The sequence below is a fragment of the Typopeltis vanoorti genome, chromosome 15 (assembly GCF_054136105.1).
Source record: "Typopeltis vanoorti isolate ZY-2024b chromosome 15, IOZ_Tvanoo_1.0, whole genome shotgun sequence".
Taxonomy (NCBI): domain Eukaryota; kingdom Metazoa; phylum Arthropoda; class Arachnida; order Uropygi; family Thelyphonidae; genus Typopeltis; species Typopeltis vanoorti.
Window position 1 is genome coordinate 22,267,499 of NC_143563.1, and position 18,645 is coordinate 22,286,143.

Here is an 18,645-nt window from a genome sequence, read left to right on the forward strand (position 1 = left end):
ATCCCGAGATGGCGGCAGTGGCCTGACATACTCTCTGGAAGCCTATTAAACATCATTGATATTTTGGGTGATTGGCTGCTTATCGGTCTTTTAAAGTTAGATGGCCTCCCCTATTTTCTTTAGATGATAAAAGGTATTAAAGGATTTTTATAATGAGAATATCGTTTGACTCATGTTGTGGTGTCCCGTATATTTCTAAAACCTTAATGACAGTAAGCCAAATTGTGTATCCTCTCCAGTCCATGTATGCATATTCTTTTTCCCCACTTTTCATTATCAAGTGACAATTTCTTTTCACTAGTCTTCAGACGTTGATAAAGTGATCGTGTTAATTCAAAGATTTTCTCTATTGCCCTCATCCCTTCTTGTTTCAGCTTTAGCAATTTTATGTATTGCAATAGCTTTTTCATGTAAAATTATTTATAATATATGATGTCAAATATAGGCTTCGTACTAATAAATTTAGCCGAGTCATTTCGGAATACCGTACTTTATAATTTTAGCTTACTGTGAGAATTTTCCTAACTGAACAGTTAAGGAAAATCTGACAGTATATCATATGATTTTTATCATCAGAATAGAGATTTGTGTGAGGTCGCCTGTAGTGCATCAAAGTTTTTAGCGGTTACATGTGATAGAATTTTGTTAGAATTGAAATTGTTGATAATTTATAAATCTAAAAATGTTAACGAAAGTAGAGGTAAATGGATATGACGCAGTTAAAAGAGCTGTTCAACAATATAGCGCCAATAATTCTTCCGTTTTCTTGCTGTTTTCGGGTTCTAAAGATGAAAATGGGAGTAGTTGGTGCCCGGATTGTGTTGCAGGTATGATTTCAAACCAGCTGGTTTCTGATTTGGACAATTTGTTAGTAATGCAGTGCTATCCTAAGGGGGTGGGGGGAGGTATCGAAACGGATATTGTGTTCACTATATTTTCATTTTAGTTTTGGCTAATCGGTGTTTGCCACAAAACTAAAATATGTTATCGTATTGAACATTTTGAGTATAATGTCAGATGTTCAAGCACCTCTTGCTTTCATCCAAGGCTGTGATTGAAATGAATGGGAACTCCATTCATCTGGCAGAATTATCCACTCATAAGCAGCAAACTTGGGTTCTTTTTCCTGTAAAACAGACTGACTTGAAAATATATACATAGTGTAGCGCAGACTCCTGTAATAGTCCTGGGACTCCACAGAGGTGTCATGTAATAATAATAAAAAAAACTTTTGATATTGATTCAGTTACTTATTATTATTATGTGACACTCCAAAGAATGTAAGGGTCCATGGTGAGAGGGCACACTACTCCACTACAATATACCCTTACTGAATCCTCCAACTATGTGATACCACTACTATCAACTTCCAGTGCAATCTGTCATCCACCACCGATAGTATATTTGCCTGTAAATTGTGTGTTCTCTTGGTGGATTTGCCTGTATGTAGGATGAGAAATCTGAGTTCCAGGAGAAAAAAATCCTGCCTATCTCCTTATAAGATCATTTAACTCGCCTTCATTTGAAAAAGCCCATATAAAGATTCCTCTTATCACAACAAGAATGAAACTCAGGTCCTTTCCAATTGAAGGGTGCAATGTTCCATTGTTCTTCTAGTTGCACTATGAACGTGCTTAACTTATTTAGATTACATATAACATTTTTGATGTAATCAGTAATAATGAAACAAAAACGTAATATTACACATAACTGGCCATTGAATTAGAAACTTTGCAGAAATCAGTGGTTTCCATATAGGCAATGTCACTGCGGGTACTGATTCTATTCAATTTCCTGTGCATAGTTCAGTGAGATATGGATCCGGAACAGCCATCATTTAATGCTTCGGTCAATTTGTCAGCCTGGTTGGCCGAGTGGATAGTGTATCTGCTCTCCAGCCAAAAGGCTGCGGGTTCGAATCTCACCATGGGCATGGAAGTGTGTGGTTGGCAGTAGATAGCATTGGTGTAGATGCAATCAATTGGTGATTGAATAGTGGAGACAGAGTTGTAGAGCAGGTGCCCTCTCTCGATGAGTCCTTGGACTCCCTGGAGGTATCAAATAATAATAATAATAATTGCCGCACACAGGAAGTTCTATTTGTTTGTACAAGCCTTCTCAGATGACTGCAATCTCGTTCCTGACAGACTATCTTAGGCCACAGTTACACTTCTTTGGCAAGCAACGTGAGTTATTTTTCCACTGATTCAACACCCAGGATATCTCATCGTTTGAGAAACCAGTCAGCTCTGCTGTTTTCAAAGTTATGGCTATAGACAGATGAGCACCCACAATAAATCCTTTATTAAACTTCGAATGATCTTTTGTTTTTACCATTCTGATCAATATTACTGACCAGCGCATTCTTAAATAGTTGCCTAGAACATGTGGTGGTGTACTGACCAAGTATTTTGCATATACATTTTATAAGTCACATTTACATACATGTGCATAAAGGTTACTAATTCAGTGTCTTGTATGTGTAGCAGTAGCAAGGTTCAAAAGAATTTTAGTGGAATTTTCTAGTGTAAAAACAAAGGCAGTCTATTTTCTTTAGTCACTTTCTCTCTCTCTCTCAAAAATATAAGTTGTTTGATGACAAAGACAGGTATGACAATGTTTTTGTCACAATCATAAACTCCACATTTAGTAACTGGGTAAGATTTGCACTATTATATATAAATGTTCAGAATTCAATTCCAACTTATGCCACAAATATTATTTCTAATTTATAAATTAGAATGTATGTATGCATTCTGTTTTTTTAAAATAGAAAGAAATTACACAGAGAAATGTACAAACTAGTTCTTGTTGTGTTCGGAATGCGAATCGCAACAATTGGTTAGATAATACCCCCCGTTATTTTATAATTCTGGAATCGCAGATTCTTAAATTGCTGAGATAAGATATCAGCATAGTATATGTGTTTCTTCTATGAGTTATAAAGGTTCAGAAATGCGTGTTTTTGATAAATATCTTGCTTACTGTGTGATATCTAGTTCTCTATTTGAAATTAATTTTGTAGAGTTCAGTATCAAGTGCAATTCTGGATATTTAAATTAACAAAATATGTAGCTGATGCATAACCAGTTAGAATAGTTTTTAAAAATTATGCTGATTATTATTGTTAACATAAAAAGATTTATGGTGAGAAGTACATGTTCCGCTTGCTCAACAGTCTGTGTTCAAAGGATCTGCTCCTATATCAACCACAGCAAATCCTTAATTGAGTGACCTGTTAGTGACAATATTATTATTATTATTATTATTACTGCCCAAGACCCCCATGGAGTCAAAGACTCATCTGGGAGATCCTTTTATCATACACACAGCTCATCATACCATGCTTTAAACACACTCAAATTCTCTGCAGACACCACACACTCAGGCAAGGCATTCCAATCATTCATAACTCTGCATGAAAAAAAACTTGCTTCTCACTCCCCTACTCACACCCTCTTTATACAGTTTCCAGGGATGACCTCTGGTTCTCCCCTGATCTCCCACTATTCTCTGTAGAACTTTTCCACCATTGATCTTATAACAACCCCTTACCAACTTGTAGGTCTCTATCATATCTTCCCTCTTCCTTCTCTCCACCAGACTCTACAAATTACATCTTCTCAATCTTTCCTCATACTCGACATTCCAGAGGTTAGAAATTACCTTAGTCAGTTTTCTTTTTACCTGGTTTTCAGAAGAAAACCAGGTAACCAAGTCTGGGCACAATAGTCCATGTTGGCCTAATCAAAGCCTTATACAATGGAACAAGAATCTCCCTACTTCTACAAGTCAGTGTCCTCCGCATCATTCCCAGAAACCTTTGTGTTGTCTTCACAATTTTGGCTATGTGTCCCCTAAATTTTCAGATTCTTATCCACTATCACCCCTAGTTCTCATATTTCCTCTACCTCTGACAATATATCCTCACCAAGCATAAATTCTACATCCCATCTTTGTTTCCCAAATTTTAAAACCTTGCATACTGCAACATGTAACATACAACTCTTCATGGTCATCATCCCAACTTTGCATCATCTGCATACAACTGAATATCTCCATCCAGTCTTCACCAATATTATTAATATACAAGTTAAACAGTAATGACCCTAAAACAGACCCCTGAGGCACACCACTAGTAACTTTCCTTTTCCTGGATATTGCTCCCTCATACACAACTTGTTGATACCTATCAGATAGCCAGTCTCCAATCCAACGCACTAATCTAATATCCAACCCCATCCACTCTAGTTTGGCTATCAACTTATCATGCGATAATCTATCAAAAGCCTTTGTGCGAAATCTAAATATATTACTGTGTATCTCTCTCTCTTTCTCTCCTCTGTCCAAAGAAGCAGTCACCTTATTGTAATAGGTAAGTAGATTACTAAAACATGACTTCCCTTTAGCAAATCCATTCTATCCATCAAAGATAATACCATTGTTATCAACCAAATTCTGGATCCTATTTCTCAAAAGCTTCTCCAACAACTTAACACACAGATAGGCCTATAGTTTGATGCTTGAGTTCTATGACCTCCTTTAGGAAGTGGCACAATCTTGCCCTCCTTCCACTCCTATTAAAAAAATATGTCAACTCCCTGGTACATTCCTTCAGAATATGTGGTGATATATTATCAAGTCCCACAGCCTTATTAACATCTTGTTTGCTCAACTCCCTATACACCTCTTGCTCACTTACAGTTAGTCTCTCCTCCCCATCATCAGCTGCTCTAAATCTCTCCATGAAGTCACATTCACAAGATTGAAAGAACTTTATGAACTGCTCACATCTTTATACCATTTTCTCCAATCAATGTCATCCTTCCATAATCATTCTTTCTTTTGCTGGCTACATATCGAAAGAATTACTTATTCCACTCCTATTAAAAAAATATGTCAACTCCCTGGTACATTCCTTCAGAATATGTGGTGATATATTATCAAGTCCCACAGCCTTATTAACATCTTGTTTGCTCAACTCCCTATACACCTCTTGCTCACTTACAGTTAGTCTCTCCTCCCCATCATCAGCTGCTCTAAATCTCTCCATGAAGTCACATTCACAAGATTGAAAGAACTTTATGAACTGCTCACATCTTTATACCATTTTCTCCAATCAATGTCATCCTTCCATAATCATTCTTTCTTTTGCTGGCTACATATCGAAAGAATTACTTAAGATTCTTTTTGGCTTCATTAGCTAACTGCTGTTCATATCTCACTTTAGCTATCCTCACCAAACAAGTCACCCACCTTGCCTGGTCTTTATAATCCTCATGGAATTGGTTATTTCCATTTCTCTTATGCTGCCTCCATAATGCCCTTTTTCTCTGTATTGCATGCTTAATCTCTTTATTCATCCATTTCACACCTACCTTATTTAACCTTCTTACCCCTGGACTTCATTTAGACATTGCATCTAGTAGATAATTCTTGAAAATACCCCAGGCTGCATTAATCTCTTTTCCAGCTAACTCCTCATTCCATGCTACACCTGCAAGCTGTCTCCTGAGCTGTTCATAATCACCTGCCCTTGTAGTTCTACATATACCCTTTTCTCACAGAGCTCCTCACACTGCTGGCAACCACCCAGGTAAACACCTCATGGTCACTCTCACCAAAAAAATCCTATTTATATCCTTGAATCAGTCATTTTAGCTTCTCTACAATAGCCACACAGTATATAGTGGTAAACTGCATCTCTGGCTACAAAGAAATAATATGTATAATTATAAGTTGTAATTACATCTTTTGTGAATTTTTGCTAGCTTAATACTGCTTTTCCTGACTACAACGGTGATGATAGTTGGCCAAGGAATGTTATTTTTGCATTTTATTCAGTTATTTGAAGTTTTTTTTTTTTTTTTGCTTACTAATGAAGGTGCTTTGTCTAATACTCTTTTGTGTAAAATATATAAATATTAAAGTGAAATATCACTGCACAGAATATGTTGTGGTTAGAGAAACTAATAAATCATTTCAAATGGTTTTCTACTTACCAATGCACCTTTGTTGCTAGAAAACATAATGCATTCTGAAGCACAGAATGCATTATGTTTTCCTGAAAAATCTTGTTAACATCTGCCAAAATGTCAGAGAATGCCAAAGCCAGAATTCCCTCATTTTGATCTGCTCTGCTCAGAATTTCCTTACTGCATTATGTATCGTTCATTTGCTGTCTTCATCATACTTCAAAGTCTAATATCCAGTCTTATCGCTTGGAAGCTGAATTTTCTGCAGTCCATGTGCCCAGCTGAAGACATTGAGAACCACATTGTCTACATCTCATATTGGCTTTTCTGAATTCCACTGATCAAGTTAGAAAGAAAGAAATGCTAAGGTATTTTGCCCAGCAGTAACAGAATCAGATAGTAACACTTTAAAATGGTACTTTTAGATAAGCCTCAGATGTCAAGAATTTTAAGTGAAATGGAGGAAAGCCTTCATTCTCCATTCCATTCAAAATTCTTGACTACTATTATTTCCAACAAGTGTACCAAGACAATTCAAGGGGTAAAAAAAGTCATCATATTAGAAGGGATTTTTCAGGGAAAAATGCCAGCTTTATACTAAGCTTAAAACTATAGCTTGCAACTAAAAATAAAATTTAAAAGATTCCTAATCTGACTTTGAAATGGCTAAGTTCAGAAAACTTGGCTTTTTCTGAAGGACTGTGAGTGCTGTTTGAAAATGTCACTTGTATTCCTTCAGCAAGGCTATGGACACAACTTCTGCTCTTCTGCATCCTCCTGCCCCCAATCCCAAATGTGGGAATAGTACTCCAAGGCTTGTGGTATCTGAAACTTATGAAGCATTTGGAATTGAGAGGAAGAGAAGAATGTCTAGAATGAAAAGATCACCAAGATTTTTAGAGGCTAAGAAGGCTATGCAAGTAATATGTTTGTGCCAGGATAAACTGGATGTGACAGTCAACCCAAGAAGAGAAAGCTGATCTTGAAAGGAAACTGAAATATTATCAAAAGTAAGAGAGGATGAGATAGGATTTTTCTTGCAGTTAATAAGGCAAGCTTGAGTTTGTTTGGCATTAAAATTGATGTTGAGGAGGTCAGTGTTTAAGTCACTGGTTATGGAAGTTCAAATGAGGAAGATAAATGAAGAGTACTGTCATCTGTGAAGCTGTGAATAGGATTTAAAGACAGAGAAAGGAGATCATTGATGTAAAGGAGGAAGAGCATGAGAGTACAAAATTCTGGGGCACTCCAGCATTCCTGGAGAAATCCGATGAGAGAAAGCCATCCACTTTGACACAATGAATAACAAGTGAGGAAGCTGGCAGTCCAGTCACAAAGTGCGGGAGGAGGCCATAAGATGGCAGCTTATTCAGGAGGCTTTGGTGCCAAACATGATCAAATGTTTTGAAATGTCAAGAGCAGTAACATGAGTTTCTCCATATCTTTCCATGGCTTGTGTCCAGTGGTGGGTGTGATTAGCTAGGAGTTGGCTATAGAGTGAGAATGGTGGAATTCATATTGGTGATTGCTAATTGACTTTTGAGTCTCCAGGTAATGAAGAAACTGGTTGTTGATAACTTTCTCCATAACTTTTGAAAGTACTGGGGTGAGGACAATGGGATCGATAGTTAGATGGCTGACTTTTTCTCCTGTTTTGGGTATAGGCTGGATGTAGGTTTGCTTCCGTGCTGTTGGGTAGATGCCAGTAGAATATGATTGTTTATATAGATAATACAGGATAGGTGTCAATTTTGGAGTCAGAGTCTTGAGCACAACTGAAGGAATAACGTCTGGGACAGGAGCCTTATTAGTATCAAGATCAATGAGGATCTTCCTGATGTCCTTTTGGCAAAAGTTCAGAAGAATGCCACAGTGGATAGTACAAGAGGTGATTTGTTTTGGTTGTTCAGGCAGGAGTTGGAGGAAAAAAAACTGATGCCAAGTGCCTTGGGTGAGAATAGCATAGGGCCCTCAGGAAGCAAGAGAGGTGGCAACAGGGACGGACAGAAGTTATGCCTAACCGCCTTAGCAAAGAACTTAGAAGGCTTGACTGCCAGTTATGATTATGTATCCGAAACCTCTCTAAAAACTATTGAAATATCCCCATTCATCTGCTTCCATTTTCTCAGCTTTCCTTTCTTTATATCAAGTACAGTATATTTTTATTGGTATGAAATCCTTTGTTAAAATTCTTCATGCTTCTCTTTATTTATTTATTTTTTTTTTCATATAGTCCCCTTTCCCAGTAGTTCCCTCTTGTAATGTTTATAGGTCATAATAATTATTTAATAAAACCTACTAGTTTTACCACTTGAGCTAGTGGCTTCATCTGGGTTTGGGATGAACACACAAATATATAAAAAGCATTTAATATGAATCATTACATAACTAAAAACACTGAATTTGTACGAACCATTGTACTTTTATTCTTGAATACAAGTACAACAGATACATGCGGAGCATAGAAGCTGGCACATGGTCAGTCGTTGTTCAGCAGGTGTGCTGGATAGTTTGCAGAAAAACATATTCTCCAGCTCCCCCTTGTTTTTATATTAACAGTACTAAATGGTTAAATATAGGCTATTAGCTATGTGGATTTGATCTGATCCATATGTATATTTATCATGTTCACTTGAAACTTCATATTTCAAAAGCTTCTAGCTGCCCTGACATGGCATTGTCATATGACTCAAATGAGATTTTCTAGTTAGTAGAATTTCTTCTAAACTCCCACTTTCAGTATGGACTTGCTTCCATTCATACCAAGTTTTTCTTCTTCGTAACATGGGTTTTAGGCTAGATGGCCTGTTTTAGTCTGTTTCTCATGCCATCTCTTTCTTGGTCTTCCAATTTTTCTTTTTCAATTATTTTATATTTGTATAATATTTTCAGTAATCTGCTCTTGTCCATTCGATTTAAATGTTCTATCCATTTTTTGTTTATTTACTGTCTTATGTAGTAATTAATTGGTTTTATATTCAGGAATTGTAAAATTTCTTCATTTGTTTTATGATCACTCTTGGTATATCCAGCTGTTTTTCTGAGAAATTTCATTTCTGCTGTTTGAATTAATTTTTCATCTTTCCTTTTTATGGTCCATGTTTCACTTTCGTGTAGTAGAGTTGGTTTTGACAAGACATTATATAGTCTGATTCTAGTGTGTTATTGTATTAGGGACGGCTTAAATATATTATTTATTATGCTATTTATTTTGACAAAGCTTGATATTTTAGTGTCTATGTCGTTTTCTTCTTCATATAAAAAATCACATCCCAAGTATTTGAAAATATTTATTTGTTCTAATATCTATCACTATTTTACTTATTGGGTTTTCTCCTTGGAATGCCATTATTTTTATTTTTTTTTCTTTAGATATTGTTATATTATATTGTTTTGAGATATTATTTAATGATTTTAATGATCTTCGTAAATCATCTTCTGATGTAGCTAATACTATTTAATCATCTGCAAATAGTAGTGTTATCTATCTTCATTTGTCGGGTTATTTGTATACCAAATGGGTTATACTGTTTCCAGAATTTTATAATTTTATTTATATATATATATTGAAAAGCAGAGGTGAGAGGATACATCATTGTCATACTCCTTTTGACATATCTTTCCATTCTGAGATGTGTTCTAATTTAATTGCTATTTTATTTCCTGTATATATTTCTTGAATGGATTGTAAAAGTTGATTTGGTATATTTAAATCGGTTAATATTTGAAACAAATTTTGCTTACTAATTTTGTCAAAGCTTTTTCATAATCAGTAAAGGCCATGTGCGTTTCTTTTTGAAATTCTCTTCTCTTTTCTATTAATAATTTTAGAGTAAAAATTGGATCTATGCCGGATGAGCCTTTTCGGAAACCATTTTGTTCTTCTAACAGTTTGTCCTCTACAGTATTGTTTAGCTTCTCTTAATATTCCTGCATATATTTTTTATCCTGTATTTAGCAAACTAATTCTCCTATAGTTATTGCAATTGTCTTGATTTTCTTTTTTATAGATTGGGATAGCCAGTGCTCTTTTCCAAGAGTTAGAAGTTTTTCCAGACATCCAAACCATATTAAAAAATTTCAGAAGTCTTTCATTAAGTTTTTCATCTGCATTTTTGTATAGTTCTATATTTATATTGTCTTCTCCTGGTGTTTTCCTATTTTCAGCTTCTTTATTGTATTTTTCAGTTCTAACATTCTGATATTTTCTGTTAGGTCATTCTTTGTTTTATAAAATTTTATTTCATTGTTCTCATCTGTCCAGAGATTTTGGAAATAGGTCACCCATTTTTCTAAACCAGTTGTTTGTATTTTTATCATTTCTTTTTTTTTTTATTCATGTATTTTATTACCTTTATAGATTTTGGGTTGTGGCTTAAATATATCTTTTTCTAGTTCTGTTACAAAATTGTTCCATCTCTCTCTGTTTTTTCCTTACTTCTCGTTTTGCAATTGCACTATTTCTTTTATACTCTATTTCTGCTTCTATTGTTTTGGAAATTTTCTGGTAACTGGCCTTTTTTTGTTTTTGTTATATTTATTTCTTTATTCCAGTCTCATAGTGCTCTTTTTCTAATCCATTTGTGCTTTATTCCAGCTTTCTGTTGCTGCTTTTGTGAGAATTTGTTTCAAATTTTCCCATTCCTCTGCTGTCACTTGATTCTTAAGTTTGTGCATTTTTGATATTGTTGTCTACCATGGGAATCCTGTAATGAAGAAATTTATAACTCGATTGATAAGAATTTTCAATTTATTGTATTTTTTAGCCACTTTGGTTTAAATCGAATTTTTGCTGATACCTTGTAGAAAGGCTTATACGCTGGACATGATTATTAAATACTTAAGGAATTGACAGCGTATACTAAAAATATAAATTAAATCAAACTTTAATATATACTTTCCAATATTTCAGCAACGTGACGTTGCCATCTTCATGGGAACTTAAGATAAAGACACGTGCACACAAGTACTATACAACAGCAAATGAGAAACGAAGCGAGGAAGCTACCATTTTCCTAAAATCCTGATGGTACCCCCTGGTGGGCTATATTAGGTGTTCTTGGCCTTTGGGCTGAAGTTCTCCTGATGTATGTTTCCCAAATTTGGGGCAGTCTCATGCATCCAAATTTGTTGAGGTTTGGTATGTTCCTAAGGGCTGAGGCTGATTCCATGAATAGTCTTTCATATTTGAACTTGCTGCAGTGTATTACTGTGGCTTTCTTCCACCTTATTCTGTGGCGAGTATCCAGAGCATGGTCTGCAAGCCCAGAGTGGCTGCTGGTGAAATCGGATGTAGTCCTTGTGTTCTGAGATTCTGATATTTGCTGTCCTGCCTGTTTGGCTAAAGTAGGACAATTTACAGCTGCAAGGGACCTGGTATACACCAGGTAGGTCTAGGGGAAGTGGTTGGTCTTTAGTGGAGTGGATAAGGGATGCCAATTTTCTATGTCAGGGGTGTTCAACCCATCGATCGCGGAGCGATTTTTGGTCAATCTCTTGTGTATTCCTCCTTACTTACAAATTTAATTAAAACTGAAAACATAATATTTTATTTATCATTATTTTGTATTATTTTTAATTTGCTTTAAGTGTATTGTTATTGTTAATTTATTTTTCATTAAAATTGTCAAATTAGTAATTTTCTTATAAGTCCGGGTAAATGAATTAATTTGGATCAGTTGGAAGTCAAACAGCAAGCCGAGTGAATACGATTATAAGCAAAGTGTAAAAACTAGATTGTAGCTTATATATTAAATATTCCAAAGCACATTACATCGATTTTTTAGGTTAAGTCCCATGTGAATATTGTAAAAAAAATAAACTTTGTTTGTCTCAGTATAGTTTGTATTAGATGTTTTTGTAAATAACTATTTTGAAGCTAACTGTATATACTGCTTTAATAAGAATATGTTAGAGTGTTAAAAATAAAGGCAATGTTTTTGTCGCCAAAGCTGTACATGGCGACATTAGAAAGATTGTTATTGAAACTTGTATGTATGAGAAAGGCTGGCAGGCTCTAAGTGTAAACATCGCCGAAGTCAGTCAGAAAGAGCTCAGACAATTTTCCGATGGCCGGCAACTTACAATCAAAAGAAAGCGGAGGAGAACAAAAGGCGTGCCGAACTTGAAACTTAAGATGAAAGACTCATACTGATTCTTTGGTGGTTGCCAAACTTCATGCAAGGTATCTTTCTAAAAAGGGACTGAAGCAAGCAGAAGGGGTTCCAGTTCCAGAATTGCTGTCAGAGAGGAGGCCGCCTGGTCCAGAGTCACCATCAGAGAGACTGCCCGGATCCACATTGCTTGAGAGAGGAGTTTCCCGCTTCCAGAAAGGAGCTTCTCGGTTCAAGACGTCGCTAGAGAGAGAGAGACTACTTCTAGGCCGCAGACAAGGTTTCAAATTGCCGAAAGGAAGAGTTCCAATTGCCGGAGAAAAGTTTCCAGACCAGGTTAATGTCAGGCATTCACCAGTGTGCTGTGTTTTCATTACAATTTGATGAATCAAACGACTTCACTGATATTGCTCAGGTAATGGTATTTATTCGCATGGTATTTCAAGATTATTCAAGTAAAGAAGAACTTTTGAAAATTATACCATTATTGGGCAGGATTAGGGGAGAAGACATTTTTTCGGCATTTGATGAATTTGTGAAACATCACAAACTTCCGCATTTTAAACGTTTGTCTATTACTACTGATGGTGCTCCTGCAATGATAGGTAATAAATCAGGCTTCATTTTATTATGTAAAAACGATGTCAAATATCTAGATTTTTTAATGTACCACTGTATTATTCACCAACAAGTACTGTGTAGTAAAAGATTAAACACAAAGATGTTTTGAATATTACATTTAAAATCGTAAATTCTGTTCGAGGAAAAGCCCAGCAACGGCGGTTATTTAAATTACAGGCAGATGATGATAGGGAACTTCTGTTGTGCAATAATGTTCGTTCACTCAGCAGAAGTCAGTTTTTAGAAAGATTTCTTGTATTAATTAACGATATAAAAATTTTCTTAATGAAAAAGGAGATATTTATCCACAATTGAGTGATAAAAGATGGTTGTTACACTTTTCATTTTTAGTAGATTTCTGTACGAAATTAAGCAATTTAAATTTAGAGTTACCAGGTAGAGATAAAAATTTAATTGACATTCAATAAAAACTTTTCAAGAATACTTTTATTAAAGAAAAATATAAATGACTGTGAATTTAGACATCTCCCATATTTATTAAAATTTTTTGAACAAAATCAAGAAATGCTTCACTATGATTTAAAAGAATTTATTCGTGAAACAGAATTAGTTGAGGGAGAAATAAATTCAAGATTTAAAGATTTTAATAAAACTGAAATGATTGTATCTTTTATCAATAATCCATTTCAAGAAAACTTGAACATCACAGAAATTTCAAATAAAATTAGTGGGCTGTTTGATATAAATCAAGCTGAACTAGAACTTGAGATAATAAACATTCAGAATAGTTTACATTTAAAATCAATAAACCATGAAGTCATTTGGAATACGCACATGAAAAATTCCCAATATTAACTGATATTGCTCGAAAAATTCTGTTGTGTTTCGGCTCGACGTACTTGTCAGAATCTCTGCTTTTTCAAATATGACCGTCATAAAAAATCAATTAAGAAACCAAATTACAAATGAACATTTGGATGATTGTCTGCAATTGGCCACTTCTTCATATCAACTTATTATTATTATTATTCGTGACCTCCAAGGAGTCTGAAGACACATCGCGGGAGGACAGCTATTGTACAACTCTCCATCTCCACCACTACACTGAACCTCTACTACCAATCATCTACATCAGCGCCATCTACTGCCCACCACCATCACCACAACTGGTATTTTTTGTCTGTAAATTGCATGTGTTCTGAAGGGCCGATTTGTCTGTATGCGGGATGAAAAACCCGAGTTTCTGGGAATTAAAACCCTGCTACCTCTGTATGAGATCGGCTAACTCACCTTCGATTGAAAAAGTCCATATAAAGATTCATCCTGTCATGACGAGACTTGAACTAGTGTGTCTAGGAAGGGGAGGCTATTGTTTTCCAGGGTGAACTTGATTCTGGGCTGTTGGTTGTTTAAGTGTGTTAAGAATGAGAGGAGTGTATCCGAGCCATGTGGCCAAATAGTGAACACATCATCGACGTAGCGAAACCATATGGTAGGTTTTTGCGGGGCAGAGTTTAAGGCTTCAAAAGTCTCCATGAAGAAGTTGGCTAAGGATGGGGAAAGTGGTGAACCCATGGCTGTCCTCTCTGTCTGTTTGTAGAATTTTTCCTGCCAAACGAAATAGCCTGAGTTCGTTGTGAACTGAAATAGGGCTGAGATATTGGGAGGAAATTTAGCTTGGATTACCTCTAAGGTTTCTTTGAGGGGGAATATTTGCGAATACGGAGGAGATGTCAAAACTGACCATTATGTCATTATGTTGGAGTGTAAGGATTTCTATATTGGCTTTGAAGTGGGCTGAGTTTTTTATGTGTGATGGTGTGTTGCCAATATAGTAGGAGAGCGCTTTGGCTAAATATTTAGCTAGTTTGTACGTGGGGGAATCAATGCCATCCACTATGGGACGTAATGCTGCATTTTCTTTATGTATTTTTCAGAGCCCATATATATGGGGAGGGGGAGGATCTAGAGTTATATACTTTTAGTTTGTTAGTAATTTCCACAGGCCAACAAGTGACCTTCTTAAGGAGCCTATGGAGTTTTCTAATTTGTGAGTTGGTGGGATTGTATTCATTGGGGAGGTAAGTAGCTCGATCTAATAGTAAAGCATTAAGCTTACCTGTGTAGTCAGCATGATTGAGTACCACAGTGGCGTTTCCCTTATCCGCTTTGGTGTTTGTTTTTCTTCAATTCCTGTAGAGTCTTGTATTCACTGTTGGATATGTTGGTTTTTGGTGATGTGGTTTGGAAGGTGGCGAATCCTGAGTTTAATCTGGATCATTAATTCCTCGGCCGCTATTTTCCTAGGAGCAATTGCGAAGTTGTGACCACGGGACAGAGCATTGAGTGCTTCAGGCTTCAAAATAACTGAAGAAAGGTTAACTACAGTGTTGGTTTGTAGTTTTGGTTAGGACGTTGAGTTCTTTTTTAATTTATCAAACTTGTTATGTCGACTCTGTATTTTTTCTTTTTTCGAATTCTTTATTTGCCGCAGTGCACGAGACATTATGTAGAATTCACCAGAGTTTGTGATTTAGCGTATTAGGAAGCTCTTCCTCTAGTGCCAAAATAGCTCTGTTTACGTCAGCTAGGGAAATGCGTGTAGCGTTAATTTGTTCCCGTAGCAAAGCATGGCTCGTGCGGTTATAGATATGGAGAGCTTTCTGTGAAAAGAAACGGTGCTTAAATTTTACACAATTTGGGATTACCTGATTATCCCGGCAGCATTTTAGGAAGGTCAGGCAATTCAGTTGTCTAGATAACTTCAGCTTCATTTTGCCATAATGGCGGGCCTTGTGTGCGATGGAATCTCCGTGGATGATAGTAATTCTTGTAGAAAGGCTTATATGCTGGTTAAACATGATTATTGAATACTTAAGGAATTGACAGCGTATACTAGAAGTATAAATTAAATCAAACTTTAATATATACTTTCCAATATGTGCATGTGTCTTTATCTTAAGTTTCCATGAAGATGGCAATGTGACGCTGAAATATTGGAAAGTATATATTAAAGTTTGATTTAATTTATATTTCTAGTATATGCTGTCAATTCCTGAAATATTTAATAATCATATAACGATCAGTTAATTCGAAGCCTCAATATGCTTTTATTTCTAAAATTAACTCCGCTAATTTAAAATTTGCGATAACATAGTCAATTACTTGTTGGAAGTTTTTTCCACTTGGTCAGACTATAATAAATTTAGTTTAAGCCTTTATCCAAGTGTAAGCAAACAAAGTTTGCACCTGAAGTATCTTCAGGACTGAGGCAACTCGTGGTTAAGGTGGGCTTACACTTGGATACAGGATTAAACTTAATTTATTATAGTCTAACCAAGTGGAAAAAACTTCCAACATCTTTCTCTAAATCCAGAATAATTTAATAATGAGGTGAGACACATTTTGGCAACTCATATAGGTAAACATGACTTCTCCATTACTTCCACCTTAGTATCACCACCTTTGGGTCTGCCCCCCCCCCCTGACGAGACCTCAATAAAGGTCGAAACCTGTCTGGATAGTGGCCCTTCCCTTAATGCATAGCATTATACATGTCTGCAAGTAGATGTGCTTTGCATTATGAGAGCTTAGTCCACCTTTACCACGAGTTGCCTCAGTTCCTGAAGATACTTCAGGTGCAAACTTTGTTTGCTTACACTTATTACTATTATTATATCACACCTCCAGTGAGTCCAAAGACTCATCGAGGGAGGGCATCAACTCTACAACTCTTCATCTCGCTACTCCACCAACCTTCATCATCTAACACCAGCACCATCTACTGCCGACCACCATCACTAGTGCTTTCACAGACAATCACAAACATCCGTGCCCACGCAGGATTCAAACCCACAGCTTTTTGGCTGGAGAGCGGATATGCTAACTACTCAGCCTGGTCAGCATGGATAACACTTGGATAAAGGATTAAACTAAATTTATTGTAGTCAATTACTGATTTGAATCCTCTGGCTGATCAAGTATATTTATGTATTTCCTTGTGTTTAAACACTGAATTTCTTATTCTCATATTATTATAAATGACAATCTCAGTCTGTGACCAGTTTGATGACATGTATCTTTGTCAAATTTACCTATGCTTGTTTTGTATTTTTTGTTTTCTGTTCTGGCATTTAAATCTTTTGCTAGTAGTAAATAGTTAGTTTTGTTTGTTTTATCTATGGCATTCTGTATTTATAAAATATATTACTGTCTTCTTCTTTTCCCTCTTCTGGTGCATATGCACCAATTATCGTTATGTGGCCTCTTAATGTCTCTATTAGTTTTTGTTCAAATAGTTATACAATATTGTTCTTTAGAAATTTATGTACTATAATATTATACATTATACCTGCTTTTGCTCTTTCTTCTTTTTTTTACCCCACTGTAGATTTTATATTCTTGTTTCTTTTGTACTTTTTTGTTTTTTTCTTTGTTTCTATTACTATACATATCTTTATGTTAGCTTGGTTTAGTTGTTTATCAAGTTCCTCTTCTTTGTATGTGATGCTTCTTACATTCCATGTTGCAATCTTCATCGTATTCCTTTTTCCAATTTCATTTACCTTTTCCTGAATTGTGATCTTTACCCTGATAATCCATCTGGCTTTTCTTTGGATGAGACTTGAAAGTATATTGAATTTCCCCGGGGCAGGTTACTAGCCTGTCGCTGGGTAAGTCCAGTGGTACAGCTGCTACTTATCACCTCTGGTGATAAGTAGCATCCTAACACAGTAACATTTACTGTGTTAGGATGTTATACTGCCTATACTTGGTCGCCAGTGCCTCATTTGTACTTTTAGAACAGGATGGACCACAAGGTGAGGTTAGCATTTGAGTAGGAGAGGCTATGTATTGCACCCCCCCCCCTTTCCATCTCACCAAGTTTTTGTATGATATAAAGAATGTACTTTTCTAATCAGTTTGGTGTAGGGTTTTAAGAGCATGATCTGAAGCGCCTGCTTCACCAAATTTGTTAAATTTAATGTGTTGCTTGTGTTCTTTTTTATGGATATGGATTATACGTCCAGCTCACCAATATAAGGTAAGTTACAGCTGCAATAGATATGATAAACTCCAGGGTGAGCCATTGGAGGGGGGGGGGAGAATCCTTAGAGTAGTTGAATATGTTTTTTAATTTTATAGGTGGTTTAAAAGTGGCATTAAGATTATAATGGTTTAGAATTCTATTCTAAAATGCTATCAGTAAAGTTCTGTATGGGAAGTGGTCAGAGATTGTTTGAGTTAGGCAGTATCATATTGTATACCCAGGGTCAGGAGGATAAACTGAGTGAGAATTTAGTGAATGAGTAACAACATAAATCAGGAGCTGCAAAAAAAAGAAAGCATTGTGGAAGGACTATAAACAACACGGTGATCAGCATGCTCATGAGCTGTATAAAGCACACACAAGAAGGGTAGCTAGTACGATAAGAAAGACTAAAGCAGATTTTGAGAGAAAATAAGTTAAACAGGCCAAAGTAAATCCAAATGAGTTTTTTCCTACATGACAAGTAAGAGAAAGAATTATGGAAAGATAACTTTTCTCATTACTGATGGTAGGAAAGTAAGAGTAACAGAAGAAATAGTTCAGTTACTAAGTCATCACTTTGCAAGGGTTTGTCATCCCAGTGGCGACTTTGCACTTACTGATGTGATAGAGAATGATGTAAGAATTGAGGTAGGTGAACTGGAGATATTTAGTATATTGACAAAGATCAATGTGAATACAGCAATGGGCCCTTTCTTTTAGGCTTGCATGGTGATCCAAATGCATTTTTGAAAATTATGGAGACATGGAGATGACCTTGACATAAAGGTCGAAACGTCGAATTGTAGATTTTAGTTATATTAAACTAAAGTTTTCATTCAAACATGGTAGTTGTCTCCATAATTTTCAAAAATGCAACAGCAATGTAATGGGCCTTGCATACTGTTACACCTGATATCTTAGGAATGTAGAATTCTCAGCTATC

At 35.8% G+C, this 18,645-nt stretch overlaps 1 protein-coding gene across 1 annotated transcript in view; it reads left to right on the forward strand.

The window, feature by feature from the left end:
• The first annotated feature begins 579 nt into the window (after positions 1 to 579).
• LOC150098488 (thioredoxin domain-containing protein 17-like) overlaps positions 580 to 18,645 on the forward strand; it is a 48,343-nt gene continuing 30,277 nt past the window's right edge. Inside the window, exon 1 of the mRNA XM_090405654.1 lies at positions 580 to 827. Within this exon, the coding sequence (XP_090261780.1) occupies positions 683 to 827 (145 nt within the window). The 5' untranslated portion in view covers positions 580 to 682. The remainder of the gene's footprint in view (positions 828 to 18,645) is intronic.